This window comes from Mercenaria mercenaria, unplaced genomic scaffold (assembly GCF_021730395.1).
Source record: "Mercenaria mercenaria strain notata unplaced genomic scaffold, MADL_Memer_1 contig_2252, whole genome shotgun sequence".
Lineage (NCBI taxonomy): Eukaryota > Metazoa > Mollusca > Bivalvia > Venerida > Veneridae > Mercenaria > Mercenaria mercenaria.
Genome location: NW_026460300.1, coordinates 188 through 24190, shown reverse-complemented (window position 1 = coordinate 24190; position 24003 = coordinate 188). Strand labels below are relative to the sequence as shown.

General features: G+C 35.5%; 1 protein-coding gene across 1 annotated transcript in view; it reads left to right on the top strand.

Annotated features, from left to right (window-relative positions):
- The window catches only part of LOC123532204 (uncharacterized), a 55551-nt gene extending 42961 nt beyond the window's left edge, over nucleotides 1-12590 (top strand). The window contains exons 7-9 of the mRNA XM_053533337.1: nucleotides 2339-2585; nucleotides 3540-3599; nucleotides 12197-12590. Of these exons, the coding sequence (XP_053389312.1) occupies nucleotides 2339-2585; nucleotides 3540-3599; nucleotides 12197-12276 (387 nt within the window). The 3' untranslated portion in view covers nucleotides 12277-12590. The remainder of the gene's footprint in view (nucleotides 1-2338; nucleotides 2586-3539; nucleotides 3600-12196) is intronic.
- The last annotated feature ends 11413 nt before the right edge of the window (nucleotides 12591-24003 follow it).

Genomic DNA, 24003 nt, shown 5'->3' with positions numbered 1-24003 from the left:
ATTCATAGAACTTAAAGTTCTTTTCAGTATTACAGTATTCTAATACATTTATGATGATCGTTTCATTTATAACATTGTGAGGCCTATCTTAAATTAGAAAGATGATTTATTCTTAAAATAGAATTCAAGATGGCCGTTGCGCATTTCTTATATGCAAATGAGTTACTATAAATTGTAACTAGGTCATCCAAGATGGCGCCCGTTTGTTTAGTTTGTTTACACACAAAGAGACGCCTATACTACTCAGCATTTTATGGTTCGTTTATGAAAAATAATGCACTAGATTCGACATTACTCTATGTACATGACACTACGCCGTTTTGAAAATGTCGAATGAAAAGCTTTAAAACATTTTAGAATTAAAGAAAAAAATATATATATTCACTAACGTGTCCGGGTAATTTGAAAAAAAAGTCCTGGACTGGACAAGCGTTCGTTTATTCAACGGATAATTCAAGCAACTGGCGTCAGCAGACGAACAGTTTTGTTTTTAGATTTCGGAAAGAACTGAGGGAAACAGGAACTTTTAGGACGCCGCAACGCTTAAAACGAGTACCTTGCAAACCCGTAAGTGGATTTGACGAGTCTGTCATAAGAAACAAAATTCAGGAATTTTATACTCATGCCCTCAGCTGTCGACATTGAAGGACCTTTTGACTGTTTTGAAATACAAAACTTAGTTACCCAGTCAGAGGATGGTTGTTACGTAAAACGCTGCGGAAGATGAGTTTCATTTGAAAAAGAACAACCGATAACAGAAGGTTCTCATAGAGAAGCCCTCCATTGTCAAATAGCGACTGGCACTTTATGCAAAGCAGAGAGAGCAAGGAATGTTGTGTTGTTTACACGGACGAAACCTGGATTGACACAGCTTTTGCGGCCAATAGATGATGGCAAGTGAAAACCTGCTGGCTGCTCTACCCCCTTCTAACGGTTTATTCATGCCGGAAGTCGCAACGGCTTTATCAAGACGCACAACTGGTGTACAAATCATCATAATCAGCTGGAGACTTTCATAGTGAAATAATCGGGCAAAACTTCACGAAGTGGTTAGAAGAAAAGCTACTTCACAATATACATTACCCCAGTGCGATCGTGATGGACAACGCAAGTTATCATTCGATGCAAGCAGAGAAGTTCCAGACTTCCAGTTCTAGAAAGAAGGAAATTTAGGTAATTGATTTTACTTGAAAAAAAAAAAATCATGTAATAAAAATATCGTTAAAATTGTTCCTACTGTATTTAGCAATACATTGTCTTTTTGTCATTTTTTTCAGGAATGGCTTTGTAAACATAACAGTGCCTTATAGGATGGCTTGTTTAAACCACAAGTTGTTGATCTGTTCAGACTGCATTAACTGGCACCATCATATTCCGTAGACAAAATGATGACGTCATAGTCATATAGTCCTGCACCCCAATCGGCCCCGTCTTACTATCCAGAGTTTAATGCCACAGTGTTGATTTGTAGCCAGTAAAAGTCCCTTGTTTGCCATAGGAATTTTACTTTTAGGTTAAAACAATAATAAAAGAACAATTCCTACTGTTAACATTAAAAGAAAATATAACGTTCTTTTTTTCATTTTACACTTGCCTGATTTATACACATGTTTATGCCTTTCCATCATTTCAGACAGTCTAACCAACATTGCCTTTACGGAGAATGTGGAGGACAGGTGGAGAATGCTTGTGATTACGTCGAGAAGGCTATAGAATATATGATGGTATGCGATCGTAACACGGGTAACATCAGGATAGAATTATCATTGACCTGGCAGATGACACGATTGATTCCAATGACGGAAGTAGCTGACACGACCAGTGTGGGTAGCATTACTGATAACTCAAGCGAAGTGGAATGAGCTGATCTTCTGTTGTTTTGTAGTGTTTTTGTACATTAATATTATACTGTGATAAAAATATAATGAAATAAAGAAGAAATTAGACAAAAAATACAAAAATAAGAAAACGTGAGATAAAGTACATAAAATGTAAGAATGAAAGCAAAAGAGATAAAATTTAAGTACAACAAAGAAATGGTATGAAACGAATTCGAACTCATTAGAAAACAAGGCAGGTGCGTTGATCGGTTTGTAGCAAAAGCAGCGTGTACATATTCCAGCATAGTTCAAGTTTTGCAAAATAGTATTACCGTTTTTCCTTCCCCATGCCCAAACTTTCCCCGTTGGCTCATATCACATGGGTTCAGTATGTCGCTTCTGAGGCTAGAATTCGCATAGCTCGAACGATATGTAACTATGCTCGACAACAACTAGAATGCTAAACTGTATATATCTTTGATTAAGGAAATTTTGTATTACATGTCTTACCATTTCAGGACAGCAACAAGTTCGTTAAAGCAATTCAGAAAAACCTCGTCGACTTCTGGACCTTTGTGGCAGTTATGGTTCTTTACAGCTTGATAGTTATTCTGTTCTCTTTATGGGCGGAATTCCAATGGCGATGGACTCTTATGCTTTTAATTGATGCAGTCATCGTTGCGCTTTTACTGCTTGTTTTCAAATGGTCGTGGTGCAGGCAGCGTATGAGAAGTTTCTGTATAAAATATATTAAACGGATTAGAGGTAATAATGTTTGGTGCATGAAAAAAAGAATAGAATTAAAAACAATTAAGGTATTGGATATGCATATATGACCACATGACTCATTCACAAATATTTCAACTAAGCAGCAATTTTAATTATCACTATGTATCCGTTCAATGATAAAAGGTCAAAATGATTTAACATCCTGGGCTGATTCTGAAATAATTTCGTGCCGGGTTAGAATTTCCATAAGTAACCCATTAGCACAGTTTGTCGACCAGAATACAATAAGTTGGATTATAAAAGGCTAAAGCAGTTGAATACCTGAAATAAAACTAAAACCTTATCTTTTAAATCACAATTGACCCCCATAACTCTAATTACTTGATTAAGTTCTCAGTTTTAAAAACACTTCAAGCAAAATATCAAACATTTGCAGATTGGGAGACCTTCAATGTTTTTTTCTTCTTTTAATTCGGGTAAAGTAAAAGGTAAATACTCAGAAAGCAGATTTTTTTTATATATAATTTGCACATTGATGTTTGCATAGTTCATGAAATTTAAGATTTGTCAGCTGACCTACCGGCCTCTATTGGTGTTATCATTTTTGTTTGCACATACCATAGCGACCCATGGTGTCAAATTATGAAGGGCATTACTAGGTTTCCTGAAATAATAAAGAATTGTTAAAATTGTTCTGCTCTATATTCACGAAGATTATGAATTTTGCCGTGTATGCGAAGTACAGTCTCAAACCGGGTACACAGACTGTACAGTTACATGCAGTCACCGCTCATTCATCTGTAAGCTAGGTACACAACGGGGAAGAAGTTTACTTTCGATTTCTCTTGCGATAATAAATAACAAAACAAAAATTTAAAATTAGAATAAATCATTTAAACTTCTGGTAACAAAACTACCGAATATCCTCTATTCAAGAAATGTGCCTTCTAATATTCAATGACGTTTAAGACAAATAGTTTATCTTTTCAGCCCGCAGCCCTTACGGGTCCAGGATACCATTGAATGAAGATCGAAAACCAAATTATAAAGGTAACGCTGAACAAAAGAAAATTTATTTTACATTACAAATATACGTATGAGTTTTTGTTACGACAATAAATTAGTAAAGTAAGAACTTCATTAAATATCTAGTATAAAGTATAATTTGGACCATTTAATTGTCCATAGATCAGAAATGTCAATATGACAATATAGTAGCTGTGAAGTAATACTATAACATTCTGTTTACTAACTCGATAGCCTAGAGATATGGCGCTCGCTTCGAACGCGATCCTTGGCTTCTGCATGTCAATTACATGAAAAATGGTTCAGCAGCTCCCATGTTCGAAACAGCATGGAAAAGGAAGTTGGTCTTTCTCATACCCTCGTGACGTAGAGTGAAAATCCAAAAGCATGAGGTGTTGAGAGATTTTGATAACTTGTAAACTTGTTTTAAAAACGACTTAAATCAGAGTAAAATTACGGCATGTATTTCAAAATATTCAAATTCAAAGTGACAAAAAAAAACGACATCGGTACTGCACTGAGGTACTTAGATATTCGCCAGCTCGATACATCAGAGGTTCTTTTGTTCGTATTTGTGTCACTTGTTGCTTTTTAAGTGACACTTACATAGCTTTGGGTTCTTCGACGATTTTCTATCTCTTGGAGGCAGGGTGAACACCCTAAGTGCCAATCCGAGCATTATTTCAGGCACGAGCGGACACCTTGGTTGTGCCATAGACTTTCCGCAAATTTGCTAGATTGTATCCTCACATTGAATTATTTTAGAGATGTACCTTTTATGTAGTAAACGTACTAGATACGTGTTTATGAATCCACAGTTGGTTTGCAACTATTATTAATTAAAAGCTGTCTTCAATCAGTTTTTTCTACTTTGTATACCACTTTACCACATAACTTTATAAATAAAAAAAACTAACAGCCCTAATCCAAAACACTTATGCCAGAAAAAAGGCTACTTTCCTCGCTTGCAATTTCGATCAAGTATTTGTGGTGCACGCGTTTGCGTGCTGGGGGGTTCGTTTTGAGGAGGCTGCGCTTTTGGTGCGTGGCATTCCCTGTTTGATATTTTTCTTTGTTTTTATTACTCGTTGCATTGTAAAAACTTATCTTGTGTGGACCTGTGGCGAAAGTTTTTAAAACCCTTTCCTTTTAATTGAAAATAAATTTGAGGCCCCAAAGAGGGTAAACCCTCTTATTCAACTTCCCGGTACATAAAGACATAAAGATTTTACAAACTCACATATATACATTTACATATTTGCTATTAATAGTCAAGAATCTAAAATTCAGTGCTACGATTTTGTACCAAACATCAATTATATTCCTATGTTAAATCTAAGATTTCAAAATTGTGATTTTTCTGATATTTAGCACATAAAACAAAGACAACATTAATAAAATATCATGCTAAAGCTCATGAGTTTGTGCCGTATAGAAAAAGGTATATCCCTTATGACTGTCAATTTCTTATCATTTATTTTACAGTTAGTATATTTATATATATTTTACCATAAAAAGAAGGAAGTTTAGCCCTTTTTCATTTGATTCTGTTATTCCTAGAATGATTTTTGCGTCACAATTTTACATACAGGTTTTTAAAGAAATTTGTCAAGAAATTAGAAACCACTTGACAGTCCCAGGAAAGATCTTCTATAGTTTCTACGCAACATTTGCAAAACGTACAATGTGAATTATCTATATAACTTATTTTGTATAAAAAGTCATTGGTTCTTAAGTTTCTTTGAACTATTCTGCATTGAAAACATTGTATAGACGTGGCATTGGTAAATTTAATAGGCAGAGAAAACATGTTTTCCCATTCATTTTATTTTAATCTCTAGATTTTGCTACATTTCAATTTTCATAAAGTTTCATATATATTTGACTTTGATATGTTATACATTGGCTGATGTCCTTTTGGATATTTTAAGATATTTTTAAAATTTGGTGGAAGAAATGGTCGAAAAACTTGTTTCTCAAATATATAATTCTTCTGTTTTAGGTATTGTGATACAGCAAGTGTAATTCCTTTAAAATGCAGAAAATTTGCGTTTAAATTATATCTTTGATTAAATCCGTCAAAGTTGTAAACATTCTATCCGAATTTAATAAATCTCTTATACAGTGAACCCTAGAATCAAGCCCTGATTAAACTAAAACTCTTACCGCCAATTAAAATTTCTGCATTATAAAAAAGAGGATAATTTAATATGTTCCTACTGTCGAAATCTTGGAAAATATTGAAAAATACTTTTAATACGTTTGATTCGGTAATGCAGTTTTAGAACAAATTTTACAACACTTGTCGCAGATTTATTTTTATATTGTTATGAAAAGAATTTATTTTACGATTTATTCCCGAGAGCTGCAGATAATAAAACTTACAACTAGGATACTATTGCTTCTTTTCTAGATTTACATCTGTTTTTTACGATACATTTATACATACTTAACCAAAACAAGGAATTTCATGCCCCACAAACTGAACGATTTTTCAGTTGGGAGTTTTAGTTTTTTTCTGTGTGTACATATATGTGTCATAAAAAGTTAATAGAACTACTTATTTATGCAAGCACTTAGGTTTTCTGAATACTTTTAAAAGTCAAACAAATGGGCTGTTTTTCCTTATTCTATTCATTTGAATTTATTTGTTTATTTTGTTGGGTTTTAACGTCGCACCGACACAATTTTAGGTCATATGGCGACTTTCCAGCTTTAATGGTGGAGGAAGACCCCTGGTGTACCCTCCGTGCACAATTTCAGCACGAGCGGGCACCTGGGTAGAACCACCGACCTTCCGTAAGCCAGCTGGATGGCTTCCTCACGTGAAGAATTCTACGCCCCAAATGAGGTTTCGAACCCACATCTATTCATTTGAAATAAAAAAGCCAAATTCTTTGTGAAAGCAACGAGAAATACTCAAAACTTTAAACATCAACAAAGAATTACACTGGAACACTTGTAAAAGATCTACTTTAATTCATCTCGAAAATATGAACATCTGATAGATGCAAATGAAGATAAACATGTAAGATCAAATAGAAAATGAAACAAGGAACAGAAAATTCCTAAAATCAAAAGTAAGTCATACAACATCCTTTCAAACAAACTTGGACAAGGGGATTAAAAAATTGTAAAAATGACTAGCAAAAGGTCAGATAAATCATATAATAAAAAATGAGGCCGCTCCTTGACCCCATTCAACTGTATTTCGGCACATCGGCATGGTCGCTACTGTGTATAGAATCACGAACGTTGAGGTTGAAAATAAAGAACATTGAAACTTTCGAATTACTTAGCAAGTTCACTTCTGAGCGTTTTGATTTCTTAGAATGCACCAATCTGATCACTTCGGCCAACTCAATGTATTATACGGCGAATGCGGAAATATCCGATGTTTCACGATTGAGAATGCACATCCATGCACAGTATGTTTACAATATTTTGTTTGTTTTACAGTGACAGTGCAAAATAGAAAATAAGCCTTTTAAATTTTAGAGGAGTACGGGTAAAAATAACGTTTACTACGGCAACGTGTGAACTGTTTATCAACTTAACAGTTGATCATTTGAGAAGTCTAAATTTGCTGACTTCTGTAAATAAAATCTGAAAAGTAGATCCCTCGGAAGCATCGAGAACAAGGCAAACAGTGAAAATTGCAGACTCGGTTTGATTGAGTCTGTTCATGAGCAGTTATGGAAAATGCAACACTGCCCACGCCCCATAGCACCGGCTTAAGCAGTATTCAATCTCTAAATCTAAATGAGTTGAAATCAATGATCCCGAAGGACCAGAAAATATAACAACACTGAGATGAAGTCGGGTCGACTTTTTACGGCCGCCACACAGCACTTAACACGCGCTGTAAGTTTTGTTTTTAATCTTCCAAACATCAACAGTCAACAATATTTGAATGTTAAGAATGTGTTATACAATAAAGCAGATCATTTTATACCAATTTCAAATATGTATATAAGAAATATGAACAAAATTAATGTATTAATGTGTTCATCAATTGATTTCTTTCCAAATTAAATAATTTTAAGTTTAATAAAACATTATAGGAAAAAATCGTATGGATTTAAAATCTTCATAATAAGACCTAAAAATTGTTTGTTTCCGGTAATATGCCCCGAAATAGGATAGGTAGGTCGTTAATTTTTCTTTTTGAACATTTTTATTAAGTAGGACTTTATGGAAATTATTTTTGTGTCAAAAAAATGAATACAAATATGGAGTTGTTGACGTGTAGGCTAAGACAAGTATCAGCTAGATGAAAAGAAAAGATTATCTCCTCTCCGGACATTGTCTTTACCAACATGGTACGCAAAAATATGTACGTTGTTCTATGGGCTGAATAGTTCGAAAGTCAATCTACAATATGGACTATTTCTATTGTCGACCTATGACCTAGACATTTTTGAAAGTTAATTTACGATCTGTACATTTTCGAATATCTACCTATGACCTTGTCCTTTTAAATATTGATCTAAATCTTCGACATGGCCTTTTTCAAATGTGTACATAGACTTTTGGTGTCAGAAGACGAATATTATGTAAAGATAAATTTGAAAGATATCATTTTAATTCGTAAACTTTGTCTTATTTTGCTCTACATTTTTGTTGATAGGTGAAGCACATTGAATGTTTTAATAACCATAGCTACGCATTACCGGCGCAGTCGCTTTTTCATCTGTCATGATTTGAATTTAAATAGATAATATTTGCACTGAACACTTGTTCGCTAGAAAATACGTCAAAATGCAGCAAAACATCAGGCCGACATGCACCAAGAATATGCCATTGGCATCATTCGGACGTAGGAGGCGAAAGCGAACAACATTAAACTAAGTCAGTATCACTGTTTATAATGCATGTTATGTCATCACCGACTCGCACAGAGTATGAGCAGTTGTTAAGTTATATAGAACGTTTTGCGAAAAGCAATGTCATTTATAAACTAATGAAGCAGACGCCACAACCATGTTCGATCACCTGTGTCTCTATTTTCAAAAGGTTAGTACGATTCGCAAATGTCTCGTACTTGCTTAAAGACAGTGGAGATGAAGAGAGAAAACAAAATATCCGTTAACGTCAATGTATGACGCCTTCGATAAAGACCAAGTACTCAAGTTCAGCACTCTGTCTTAGATATTTTGCATAAGTGTTCATACTGTTCAGTATTCAAACCAAACAACTCAATCGATATAGGTGTTGTTCAGCAAAATTAAAGAATTTTACAAATATTGAATAATGCAAACTAATGAAAGCATGAAGGCACGACGTCGTTAACGTCGTTTAAATGTGATCACTGTGCTCCGGGTTCGTGTAAATGACTGTTTTCGAAGTGACGTTATTCCTGACTGTATGGTCAGAATCACGCCAGATTGGCTGTGCAGTGAGTAGAAAGTTTGCGAGTTACGATGGTTTATTTTTTTTTTGTTTTACTTCATTGAAGTATATATAAAAGCTAAAGAAATAATCTACGCTATTTTTGAATACCCTCGTATATACGAATTGACGTTTATGAATGTTATCTACGGCCTGGACTTTTTTTCGAATTTCTTTCTACGACTTTGAACGTATTATGCTGTAAAACAATGAATGAGAGAAATTGTCACAAATAATGTTTGTCAGTGCTGTGGTGCAAAATCTGTTATTTTCTCGACTGGTCTATTTAGTCTCATTGAAGAGGCCAAACAGTTTTATAGCATATTTTTGGCTTAAACGCAATGCTTATACAATGCTTAAAAATAAAATCTTAATTTCTTTCCAGTAAATTGTTTTTGTAGTCCCCTTTAAATAATAAAAATTATTGCCCAAATTGAATGATGGACCAGTCCCTTTTAGAAATGTAGCAGAGTAAGTTGTGTAAAGTTGGCTACGAGATCGACAATCATTGCGATGAAGACATGAAGACTCAAATCTGCAGTCGCAAATCAATATTTACAACGTTTAGACCGTAGATCCACATTCGGCATTGCTCATCACGTCAATCAAAATAAACTGATCTGCAATCCTAGATCAACACTAAAGACGTTACGCTCGTAAATCGAAAAGTCCAAGTCGCAGATCGACATTCGATAAAGTCAAGATCTAAGATCAACATTAAAAAAAGACTAGATCCTAGAGCCACATTAAAAGTCCAGGTTACGGACCAACATTCAAGAAATGTTAAAGTCGTATAGTCTTGGTCGTAGAGATATTTTACGTTATCCTCCTGATGTCAATGAAACATGTTTATTGTAATCATTTTTGTCCTATAAGTGATAGTATGACTTTATTCTCGAATAACATTTTATCAAACTAATGAACACCTACTTCCACCAAAACACAAGTTTACTTTAAGACATTTGAAAAAGGAAATCCAAGAATTTCGTTTTAAGTATGTCTAAGTTCCAGCAGACAAGGCGGCCAACAATATTATCATCATTTGACGCCTACATTGTATTAATGTTTTACAAAACGAACTAAATAGCACTAAAACTTATACATTGAGTCCTTCTGTTGAAAATAATTTGGTCACTGATCACATCACTGAAGTTTCTAATTTAAAAGTTCGTATAGACGATCAACAAATTAAACTACCAACCATGTACTGGATGCCTAAATTGCATAAACAACCATATAAAGCCCGCTTCATCGCTAATTCAAGCTCTTGTACAACTAAAATATTTCAAAACTATTAACATCATGTCTAACTGCTGTGAAAGCCCACGTGGAAAGATACTGCGATAAAGTATACGAAAACTCTGGTAAACATTTATTATGGTCGATTAAAAATTCTGGCGAAATCCTGGATAAGTTTAAAATTAATAATTACAAGGTATCTACAGTCAGTACATACGATGTTTCTACTTTGTATACCACTTTACCACATAACTTAATAAATGACAAACTAACTGCTCTAATTCAAAAGACTTTTGCCAGAGAGAATTCTACATTTCTCGCTTGCAGTTTTGATAAAAAAAATTTACTAGCAATATTATTAAACATTATACAATGTGGACCTGTGACGAAGTTTGTAAAGCCCTTTCCTTTTTATTGAACAACATTTACATCAGGTTTGGGAATGCAGTTTTTAGACAAGTAGTTGGTATTCCCATGGGAACAAATTGTGCACCCCTTGTCGCAGATTTGTTTTTATATTGTTATGAAAGAGGCTTTATGTTGAGCCTTTCTCCAGATACGCAGGCAGATATTATAACTGCATTTAATAATACATCACGCTATCTGGATGATATTCTTAATATGGATAATCCGTTTTTTGGTCAATTGGTGGGTACTATTTATCCTAGGGAGCTTCAGTTAATTAAAACTAACAATTCGGATACTGATGCTTCGTTTTTAGATTTACATCTCTCTATTTATGACAATATTATACATACCAAGATTTATGACAAGAGGGATGATTTTAACTTTAGTATTGTAAATTTTCCCAATTTGGATGGGGATGTACCTCAGGCTACATCTTATGGGGTATATATTTCTCAATTAATTCGGTTTGCCAGAGCGTGTAGTCATGTCAAGCATTTCAATGAACGTAATCTATATATTACAAGTAAACTTCTTCAGCAAGGCTACCGTTATTACAAATTGCGTAAATAGTTTGCTAAATTTTACTATCGTAATTCTGATTTAGTTTTAAAATCCAATAGTAATTTAAAGACACTTGTGCGAGAAGGTATTTCTAAACCCGTTTTTTATGGGGATGTGGTTTACAAACTTCGTAAGATCTTAGGTCATGGTAATTTTCCAAATGTATTTGGTAAAATTATAAAACGTTTTATTAAAAGAGGTTACGACCCAACTGTTTTGAGACATACCGCATGTTTAATGTTCAACCCGTTTACAGTTGGACACTACGCTTCCCTCTTTGATTGTGTCTGACGGAAGAGGGGGATGACTCTATGATAAGCAGTTTTTAAATCCTACCAGGACTGAACTGTTTTGATATCTGTCTTCTGGCCTGTTTCGTCGGGCCCTTAAGGGTGTTTCTCTTGTTGCTCTGTCTTTTGAAAAGGCATTGAGTACATACGTTTTTGTTCTAAAGGTTTGCTTTTTATATTTTTATACACGAGCATTTTTGTGTTTTACATGCCATGCCTTTTTGTTTCCAATACGTGTGTTAGAGATTCACCTAGAGGGGATAACTTTTATTTACACTGTCCCGAGTCTTTGGAACATGGTGGGGGTAAGAGTGAGGTTGGGTGCGCACCATAAAACGGTTTAAGCTCCCCAGTGGTGTTTTTGCCACTGACCGTTCCAAGGCGATGCCCCACTGTGTTCCTTTGTTTGTTCGTTTTGTCCTCTTGTGTAGGCTTTGTGTGTATGCGCGTGTATGTGTGTGTGTTCCTTTGTTCGTTTTGTCCTCGTGTGTTGGCTTTATATGTCTGCACGTGTATGTCTATGTGTGTGTGTATGTGTATGTGTGTGTGTTTGTGGTGTGCACGTCTGCGTGATGTAGGTTTCGTTTTGGGGAGGCTGCGATTTTGGTACGTGGCATTCCCTGTTTGATATTTGTCTTTGTTTGTTTTTGTTTTTTTTGTTTTATGTAGTGTGTTCCCAGGTTAAGTTTGATGGCTGGTACTCATATTACATAATTTATCTCATTTTCTTAGGTATAGATTCGACAGGTTCAGAGGGAAAAGACAAAGGGGAGTGTGGTGGGTCTATGGTAGGACAAACGAGCAACTTGTAAAAATCAAATCTTCATTCACATCGGTGATTTGTGAGCAAAGAATGTGAAAAATGTGCAAAACATCCAATTATAATAAAAAATCAAACAAGTCATGGTATAAGACTATACCTGCTGCTAGTAGATAATCTTCGACCAAATAAAAATAGAAGAAACATTGAATTATCTGTAGCTGAAACAAACAGTACAAACCTAACGTTGAACTAGATACACGTGGTCTTAACCTTGTATAGTGGCGTGTGTTTGTCTGTACATTTTAATCACTATCATAATCGGTGTGTGCTATTTGTGCTGTGTAATGAAATATTTACTTTTTTTCACATAATATGTATCCAGATTTATTTTAGTAGTCTAGAATTTCTTTTAAATAAAAATCAATAGTTCTCTTTTGTATTCCTCTTATATATATATCCAGATTTTTAACTTTTTACATCATCCCTTACAGATCTTCCGCATTTAGAAACTGAGTTAACGTCTCACACTGTTCTAATTTATTCTTCAGTATAAAAATACCATTCCAGTTACGTAACAGCGACGAATTTATGTTGTGTTTACTCATATTTCGTTACAATATACAAATAATGTACACATAAAAACAATCAAAGTAAAAATGCATATAATTGGGCCAAACTTCTTTCAATGATAGCGATTGACCCTCCCAATTGTTTTACCAGTGCTATTGCGTGATTTTTATATACATCTCCGCACTTTAAAAACGCACCACTTAATAAATACACAAATTACACTTTCTGAGTGGACCAATTTATTCATTCTTGTATTATATAGTAATCTCAATATCTCTTCCATAAGATGTGCAAAAATGAAAAAGTTCTATAAATAAAAACTACTTTTTTTAAGATGTTTATATCTGGTACCCCTCAGTTTCAAAATTCACAAAATAGAATTCTGAGATTTTTTATTACTTATTTCACGCATAAAGTCTTCCAATATTAATTTAAATGATAACAAATGTCTTTTTCCAATACACTAGTCACTTGTCGCTTAATTAAAATCATATTTATTCAAAACCACTCATCCGTGAATTATTATGCACAGGTAAGACGTTTAGCATGTTTTGCATGTGCACTGTACATGTGAGTTGTCAAATAATATAAAATTGATAAATTCGTGATCTCTAATAAAATACTGGTCGTCTGTGAATTTTGACTTGGAAGGTGGTGTTATTTAATAGGACGAAATGAACAGTTTTTGTTAACCGACTTTTGTTAAATTTTTCTTGTTTGTGTACCAGATAATGAATTTATGTAATCACATAAAAGTAATGGAATTGTCGTATAAAATAAAATTTTTGACCCATTTTCTGAGTGGTGCGTTTTTAAAGTGCGGAGGTGTATCATCTTGTCACTATGACACAATGTTGCATGTCAAAACTTGCCAAATTATATAACCATTTACTTTATGTAGGACAATACTGTATATACATCATTTACCAATATTAGACTTCTGTTTACGTCGCTTTCCAGTAACGAATATGAAATATAAAATATACCATATGAAGAATGTTGAACATACAATAAGAATAACGACAAATATAATAACAATGGTAAGACTTATAATATGAATGATACGACATGGAATAACAATATTAAAGATACAATAACAATGACGAAATATAGAATAACAATTAAATGACTTTTATCATATGAATATCGAACGTAAAATAAGAAAAGCTACATATACAATAACAACAGCAACTTTTAGAATATGAATGACACGACATTGAATAACAGTAACAAACATGCATATAATAATGATAACATACATATAAAATTTAGCAACCTTTGACATGCCATAGACACAGTGTATTTAGTGTTTCTCTATTTTTCTATTTTTAAACCAATCACTTGCCATTTCGAAGCGGGTATAGTACACGAATTCATGTGTCTTCAGACATTGATACACAAAGTAAACGTTTTAGTCGCTATTCATGCATAAAGAAAACATGATACGAAGACTAAATGCATGGTATTATTTTTATAGGTGATGACTATGATTCAGGTACTATGATTTTTAATTACCATACTATTGTTCATGGAAACGGTCAATATGTTAATATCCATAACTGGAGCGCACAAACAACAACACTAGCAAAAGTCTGTATTCAAGGATTTATTAAACGATTATTATTCTTTACTCGTTATTACCAACATGGCATTCACTATATGTTTCAATTTCTGTGAGGTATCAAAGGAGAACGCCGAGAAGTCGTTCACCTGAGTTATATTGGTTGCTTGAATTGGTAATATGGTTGATATTTGTGAAATTATTTTGAAATAGTGCCAGTATTTTACGACAAGAATATGTTAAAAGTGTCTGCTAAGCAAAAACGGACATTTAATGTTTGTTTATCTGTGTTGTGGATAGGGTGAGAAGGATAACACGTTGGGGAAAATATTGACAGAGGATTCTTAGAGGCAATACCAAACAACTGGCAATGTACAGAACATGATAGACATCTCCAGTAAGCGTAGAAAACTGGTGGGTTGTAAAACTTACAAAGGTTATGGAAAAAAAGAAGAAAAGAAGTAATCGAACAAATGTTCTGTCCATTCTTAATCTACAATAAGATATAGGTACGTGTTTTGTTTACTCGAGTTTCGCATCATTAAAACGTTATTTCCTCAATGATTAGATAGTTCTACATACCATATATCTTAGTTCTTCCTGTAGTGAATATAATCAACTGCCTAGGGAAGTAAAATCTCAGTTGATTCAAGGGTGTAGATCAAATGAACTACGCAAAAGAGCATTGAGAGATGATTATTCATTGAATGACTTACAAAAGTTGGCAAGAACATTAGAAATATCAGAGTCACAAGCTACAGAAATTGGGAAGAAAGTACAAGCAAATGGACAAACAGCTTCTGTTGATAGAGTAAAATCAAAACGTACACCAAAGTTCTCAAGAAACCCAAGACCAACAGTACATAAAAATCGAAATCAGCCATCAAGACAAAACACTAAGTGTACAAGCTGTGGTGGCAACTTTCCACATAAGGGTAAATGCCCCGCATTTGGCATGGAATGTTTTAATTGTCACAAGAAAAATCATCTGATTTCTGTGTGTCGTAAAAGCAAACAAAATAAACACCATTTGCGAGAAATACATGAAAGTGAATAAGAGTTCAGATAACGAGGGTACTTTTGGAATTAGTGTACGTGTGAATAACATTCGGAGATTGTCGCATGTGACTGTAAAGGTCAATGGAATCAATGTAAATGCGCTTGTAGATACAGGGTCAACAATAAACATTGTAAGTGAAAAAATGCTAAGAAAAATGCAGCCGTATCCGAAACTGAAGCTGTCACACACAAAAGCTTATGCATTTGGACAAAGCAAAGCTCTTCCCATAAAAGGACAATTTACATTCACGATGACGAGAAGTCCAGCAATCTGACGTCATTTGCAACGCATGTCGGAATTTGGCGTTTCAAGCGATTAAATTTTGGAGTGTCGTCGGCACCGAAAGTGGCAAATGCTATAAGGTTTAGATTGAACTATGAACATTTCTGACGATATTATCGTACATGGGCAAACACGTGAAGAACATGACAAAAATCTGGAATCGGTTTTACAAAGAATAAAGGAAAGAAATGTAACCTTAAACAGAGCAAAATGTGAGTTCGGGAGAACGTCTTTTAAATTCTATGGCTTGGAATTACACGCATCAACACGTGTATCATTGAAGGTTCCATGTTCACCGCCGTTTGAATACATCCGCGGATGTCTCTAAATTGCTTTTTGTACTTTTAACATGTGAAAATGTTAAGTTCTGCTCAACCCGGGGCTAGAGGGCGTGGACGGTAGCATGCATTTCCACTATCGTCCAAGAACAGGCTCAATCAAACCGAGCCTGCAACATTTTCGTTTTGGTCGTGTAGGGCGACCTGTGAAGTTTCCACTTTTTTCTATTTCATATTTTCGAAAAACGGAATATAACCCGCCCGTCAAAGGTGGAGGCAATACAAAATGTTGAACGTCCAAAAAATGCTGCAGAAGTAGCCAGTTTCCTTGGAATGACGAACTATGTATCACGATTAATTGAAAACTACAGCACAAAAACAGAGCTCCTCAGGAGATTAACACATAAAAATCAGAATTTTTAATGGGGAAATGATCAGGAGAGCGCGTTCCAAGAGCTCAAGAGTGCTCTTGTTATTGACCATGTGATAGCGTACTTTGATCCAAATCGTGATGTTACAGAACTCTGGGTTCAACTTGATGGATCCCCTGTGGGATTATCCGCGATTCTGATACAAGGGAACAAAATTACCTCATATGCAAGCCGTGCGCTAAGTGAAGTCCAGCAAAGATACAGTCAGACGGAACGCAGTGACGTGACGAAAATGTGTTTAAGTGTTATGAGAAACTTAGTGATGAGATTACCGTAGTAGAAAATGGTCCAGTGTTACTACGAGGGACACGTTTATGTATTCCGACAGAATTACAGCAAAACACTGTAAACTTATCACATGAAGGACATATGGGACGTCTGAAATGCCTCCTGTTCTTAAGAGACAGCGTTTACTTTGCGTATATGGATAATATGGTATGTGCAAAAAGTGCATTCCGTGTATGGCCGCAACATCAGCGTCTATACCAGATCCAAAAAAGTCAAGCGAGTTACCGGCGAAACCGTTTGATGAAATATCTGTTGAGTTCTGTGGAAAATTTCATTCAGGAGAGTACTATATGGTAGTTAAAGATGACTACAGCAGATACCCGATTGTTGAAAAACTAACAAATATTACAGCACAAACTGTAGTCCCGTGCCTAGAGACAGTGTTTAGTATGTTCGGAATTCCGAGTGGTGTGAGGACGGACAACGGTCCACCCTTCCAGAGCCAAGCTTTTGCGGATTTTGCTGAACAAATGGGATTTAAGCACAGAAAAATAACTCCCTATCACCCCATGGGAAATGCTTTTGCTGAATCATTTATGAAACCGTTACAAAAAGCTATTAAAACTGCGAGAGCCTCAGGAAAAAATCACAGGCGAGAATTGAACACATTTCTGATGAATTATAGAAGTATTCCACACCCATCTACAGGTTTGAGCCCGGCAGAAATCATGTTCAGAAGAAAAGTGAAAACGCGACTGCCTACTTTCCAAATAAAAAACAATGACCAGTACATTAGGCAGAGAGACAAAAATCTTAAAGATAAAAATAAACGCTATGCAGACATACGCCGGAAATCAAGGACATGCACATTAAAACCGGGTTATCGTGTCTTAATCAAATAGACGATAAATAAGAAACTGGATACTCCGTTCAATCCAGTTCCGGGAATAGTCGTGTCTCGAAAAGGGTCAATGATAAATGATAGACACAACGGGAAGTACATTACCAGAGATGCATCGCATTTTAAATTCGTTGGTGATTAAATAAAAAACAACGTGCAAGTGATTCTAGTATGGATTTAAAAGTGCAGGCCATAATAATGCCTGATCATTTAGAATACAATTGTGTTAAATCATGTAAATGTATTGCAAGATAAAGCCATGAGTTTATGCTTTTAGCGTGCATGTCATAATAACACGTGCAAAGTACATGAAGAAATTGCAGTTTATTGTAAATGGAATGTGCATAACAATCTAAGGCAGTTAATTAAATATTTCTATAAATTCATTTTGGAACTAAAAACAAAGAAATGTAAATGGCACTCATGAGTCTATAAAATAAATAAGCCACAATTTGGCGTATCAGTTTGCTATTAGATTTGTTGGCTCATTCTTGTCAAAAATGTAATTAAGTGTTTAGTCTGGCTTCAAAGTTTAATCAGATGTGAATAAAAGGAATGATAGCCATGAAACGATGCTAATTTAAAAGTCATTTAAACTAATTTATAAACTTTTGGCATCGGGTTAGAATAACAGTAAACGGCTTGTATACAGAATAAATTGACGTATGAACTGGTTTTATGTGGTTTTAATTGAAATTGATTCTTGATTTTATATTTGCTTTACATTTGAGTTTGTGCGGACATTCACCTGTGTTTGCGGGGAGAAAAGGTTAAACAGAACTGTTAATCAATTTCTGATACGTAATATTAATGAAAACAAATGTGTAAGACTTTATCCTGAGAAAATCTATGTGAACAATTAACTTTGTGCATCCCGAAACATTTAATACACTATCTATGAGCGTTTTCATATAATAATGATACTAAAGAACTTAACTATCTAGAATTATTGATATAGGTCCAATATCTAAAAGACACGAGGGATGTAGTGAATATAATCAACTGCCAATCAGCGTTATGGCATCATGCTGACCCCACATAGGCTCCGCCTACTCTAGTTAATATGCATGTCTCTCTGATAGTAGAAATTAATTATACTGTAGTGAGCTTTAGAAATAAATGTATTAAAACAAGGCTCCAGTTATTATACATACCCCTTCTGTAGGGTCAGTATATACACAGTGTACTTTATCAGTACATCAGTATCCGTGACAGTACAATTCCTATATTGTTTTTTTTTACATTTCATACAGGACGTACGATTAGGCTACATCCCAAAAATATCACCTCCATCTAAATAAATATTGTTTCAGAAACTTTTCTTATTTTCCTGAAGACGCGCATGTAGAACAATTTTGCTTCAGCTGGCGCCACTTTGGGCCCATTGTGCTGACGATCTGAAACTGTATAGGTTGAAACAGGCCCGTATGATAACGCTATATACTCCAGATATTGTTATACATGTACGAGCTTCTACAAAAAGTGACTCTAGGTACAATTCATGGTATATAAAATGTAAATATATTTCTACATTCGATGTTGTGTATACTTTCAGAAAGACTTTTTAAAGGTTTTCCTATATCAATCCTTGTAACCTATGGAAAGCTACCACTTTAGAACAGATGGTCATTACTCATGAAAACTTGATAGAAGTCCACTAGATGATGCTGTATACAAAATATTCAACTTCCACAGGCGGTTTCAGAGAAGGTTTAAAGAGTTTTCTTTCTATCTAGGAGCGGGCCAGTATTGATCCAGGAAAGATTTGTAGTGCTACACAATTAGTTTGATACTTACCCTATGCTAATTTCTAAGTTCTAGCTGGTATAGTTTCAAAGATTATCAAACAATGTCCTCGCCCTGTTTTTCGTCTGATTAACCAATGTTCAGTCTTCAGATGTGAATCGTTAAGGGTTTTCCAAGAATTTGAATGGCGAATCATGGTAAATCAGAAAATAACTGTTTTTTTGTCTTTCTAACTCGTTCATAATTTCCTGATAAAAGTTATGCTGAATTTCATTTATTCGAGTAGTTATAAACAGGACGTTATTTTGGCTACTTGATGTTATAATTGCCCTTTAAAAAGTTCTCTCAACGGCCTGCATGTCAAGCATTGTTTATTGTAGAATATACAACAATTGACTTCAGACAGACCAGTCGAGCCATGTTAGTATTCAGTATTTTGTATTCAAGAAGGAGTTCTCCATGGAAAACAGTAAGTCTTGGCATCCTTAAATCCCAGCAGGATGTGACTTAAAATCTTTAAGATAGACACCTGCGTTTTCGACAAGACACAATTTCTTAAAAGGGCAACATTTCTGCCACAAGAAAATAAAGTGAGGCTCCATAAGTCTTCGGTATTTGAATTAGTTTATACGAAATCTAGCTCGAATGTGATGAAAGCTTCAAGCTTATTTAAATCACTCTCCTGTAAAAATAAGTACTGGTTCTATATGAGAAGCCATTGCCATGACCCCAGTTGGGCTTAAACACATAATCCCTGAACGGCTGACAATTTAACCACTAGACCACCGCTCTCTTCTCTCTACTTGAATTGTATAAAATAGAGAAAAGTGGAAAATTCACAGGTCGCTCAACACGACAAAAACGTAAATGTTGCAGGCTCGGTTTGATATACACAAAGAGCTGTATACATACTTATAAAAAAGTTACCCTGAAATCCCGAAAATAAGCCGGTTTTGAAAATAAGTCGGTCTCAAAAATAAGCCACCATTTCACTACAGGCGAAAAGGCCTCATAAATTAGCAGCACACAAAAATAAGCAGTCCAACTTTATGTATCAGTAATAGTATCAATGACAGGCCTCAACACGTGTATCATTGAAGGTTCCATGTTCTCCGCCGTTTGAATACATCTGCGGATGTCTCTAAATTGTTTTTTTTTGTACTTTTAGCATGTGTAAATGTTGAGTTTTGCTCAACCCGGGGCTAGAGGGCGTGGACGGTAGCATGCATTTCCACTACCGTCCATGAACAGGCTCAATCAAACCGAGCCTGCAACATTTTCATTTTTGTCGTGTTGAGCGACCTGTGAAGTTTTCTCTTTTTTCTATTTTATTATCACAACAGCGTTGTTTGTGCCGTGAGGCGGCCGTAAAATGTCTCCCCGTACATTCAATCAGGGCTGTTATATTTCGATCTTCTCAGATCGTTCAGCACGAATTTTATGTCGTGTTATTTGTACTGTTTAGTTTCCCAATGTGACCATTTCGGCCTGGGTGGTTCTAATAATACCGCTTTAGCCTTGAGTATTGTTTAATCACCCCTTGGATATGGTGCCTGCTTTTTAATTTTGTCTTTTGACAGTTCCTGTGATACGCAGGCTCTATAACCCTTAGATCCCCTTCCTTAATTCCAGTTTGTTTATTTCTGCCCATTGTTGTCCCGTTTGGGGCAATCCCTTTACTGTACCTGGTGACCAAACGCCGCTCTTCATGGAATTACACGCATCAACACGTGTATCATTGAAGGTTCCATGTTCACCGCCGTTTGAATACATCTGCGGATGTCTCTAAATTGTTTTTTTGTACTTTTAGCATGTGTAAATGTTGATTTCTGCTCAACCCGGGGCTAGAGGGCGTGGACGGTAGCATGCATTTCCACTACCGTCCTTGAACAGGCTCACTCAAACCGAGCCTGCAACATTTTCTTTTTTGTCGTGTTGAGCGATCTGTGAAGTTTTCTCTTTTCTCTATTTTGTTAGGACACCATATAAGGTAACAAAAGTTATCAACGTGTACATGGCAGATTTACTTCCAAACGTAATAGCAATAAAACATACATTGGAATTAAAACGCTTTGAACAATACAAGTTGTACTGATTTTTTTAAAACCCTGGACAAATTAAATCTTTAAAAGCAATAAAATTCCTGTCTCAAACACTTCTTGTCACGTCAGTTCTATTAATGAAAATGGCCGGGATTACAGTTTGTTCTGTAATATGTGTTACAACACAATGCAGTGTTTATCAAGTATTAGGCAAGTTATTCATACTTGTTGGGCGGTATTTGTTTGTTAGGCCAGACGAAACTTTTTAATTGGTAATTATCTGTAAACATCGGATTATTTTCGTAAAGAAATTGTAACAACTTGTAACGAAACAGATATGCCAGAAGTGTAAGTATTTACCGACGTCGATGTTTTTACTAAAAAGCAAAAATATAACATCGGTATATTCAATATTTCGGTACTCCAAAGTACGCCGTTTTTTAACCGTTACTGAATATATGTACTCAAACATTCGCCGGACTCACAAATAAACCGGTTTCGATAATAAGCCACCAAATCCTTACGAAAATTTGAAATAAACTGCGGCTTATTTTCGGGATTTCAGGGTATTTAACTTGTGTCTAACTTAAAAATGAGCCCTACCCCTTTTAGGGAAACACTAAGTAGTTAACAACCAACTGGACATTTTTCCTTTGTTTAATCGTAGCTTCATCTGTCAGGTGGTGGAGGACAGCCACTCTCAACAATTAAAGAAAGACAGCAACTCTGGAAAATAAAAGGGACACTGCAACTCTCGACAATTAAAGGGAGAGAGCAACTCTCGGCAATTAAAGGAAGACAGCAACTCTCGACAATTAAAGGGAGACAGCAACTCTCGACAATTAAAGGGAGACAGCAACTCTCGGCAATTAAAGGGAGACAACATCTATAGGCAATTCAAGGAGGACAGTAACCCTCGACTATAATAAAATCTGTAAAATATCCTTTTGAAGCAAAGAATACAATCAAGAAGACTAATAAGCAGACTCGGTTTGACTGAATGTGTTCATGTGAGATTATGAAATGTGCAACACCTCTCACGCCCCCTAGCACCGGCAAGTGGAACTCTATTACACATATGTTGAATAGACTCCATGATCCCATAGGACCAGAAAATATAACAACACTGAATTCAAGTACGGGGAGACTTCACTGTACTTAAAGATTGCTGTTGTGATAGTTAATAAAATCTGTAAATAGATCCTTTGGAAGCAAAGAATGCAACCAAGAAGAATAATAGCAGACTCGGTTTGATTGAGTCTGTTCATCAGAAATTATGAAATTTGCAACACCTCTCACGCCCCCTAGCACCGGCAAGCTGAACTCTATTACACATATGTTGAATGAGCTGCATGATTCCAAAGGACCAGAAAAAAGACTGAATAAAGTTTTCAATTCAATATTTGTTATTTGAATTTTAAAATGCATATAGAGCTGCATCCATGTTTAAAACATGATATTTTACTAACTAACCTTAAATGTTAGAAATCCCGTCCTTTTAAGGATATAGTTGATGAAAATATTCTACAAGACTGAATATTTGCTTGTTCGTATTTCCTCCATCCATAACTTGACAATGTTTCTTTAAAGTTGGTCTATAAAACTGTATCACAGTATCCTAATGAATAGACACATTCTAAACTTATTAAGCTTTTAATTCAGCAGGGAAGGAAATTGATGCCCAAAAGGAATTGGCTTTTCAGCATGTTAAAGGAAAACTTAATGACACTCATTAGTACATTTGTAGTTCATGAAACTCCTACAATTAATAGACACATAACTTCAATTTTTCTTCTTTATTCTTATATGGAACAAAGCAACAACGCATGCTATCCATTAGACAGGTAGAGAAAAATCATGTCCTTACTACTGTTTGCAGATCAAATTGCCCTTTCTCCTCTTTTTAAACCGATAGCCTTTACTCTACGTCATAAATCCTATTTCGAGAAAACTCTTGTTGAATTTAGGTTGAGACAGGGTGGCTGTCTATGGGGTGGGGGCAGGAAAGTGGCTATTCCGAGATAACTCTTGTTTACTCGTGAGCGAGTTTCAAAGTTGTTTTTATGTCATTTTCGGAATTTTTCATTTTGCTTCTGTTTGGGCGCCCCAAGTTCCGTCCCTGACCTTCAGTTTTGGATTGAACTGGGTGGCCATTGTAGAAAGGGTTGTCCCCCCAGCTGGCGTGGATGGCCACCATTCCGGGAAAACACTTGTTTGGGACGAACCCGGGTCGAGATGTGAGGCGGGCGTAGGTCGGGGGTGACCTAAACTCGTTTAGGCAGTTAATACGAGGTCCCTATACGATCTTGAGTTTGGGTTGAGACCGGGTTGCCATTGCAGAAGGCGACGGGCTTTAGGGGACCAGCATAGTGGCTATTCCGGAAAAACTCTTGTTTACTCGTGAGCCGGCCTAAAAGTTGGTTTCAAGTCTTTTTCTGAATGTTTCATCTTTTTTTTCACTTTGGGTGCCCAAGCTCCGTCCCAGACATTGATGTTTGGATCAGACCGGATGACCATTGTAGAGAGGAGAGTCCCCAAGCGAGCAAGGGTGACTGGCAATTAGGAAAATAGTCTTGTTTCGGTGAAACCCAGGTCGAGGTGTAAGGCGTGGTTGGGTCGGGGGTGGCCTAAAACCGTTCTAGCAGTTAATAGGATGTCCCTATGGGATCTTGAGTTT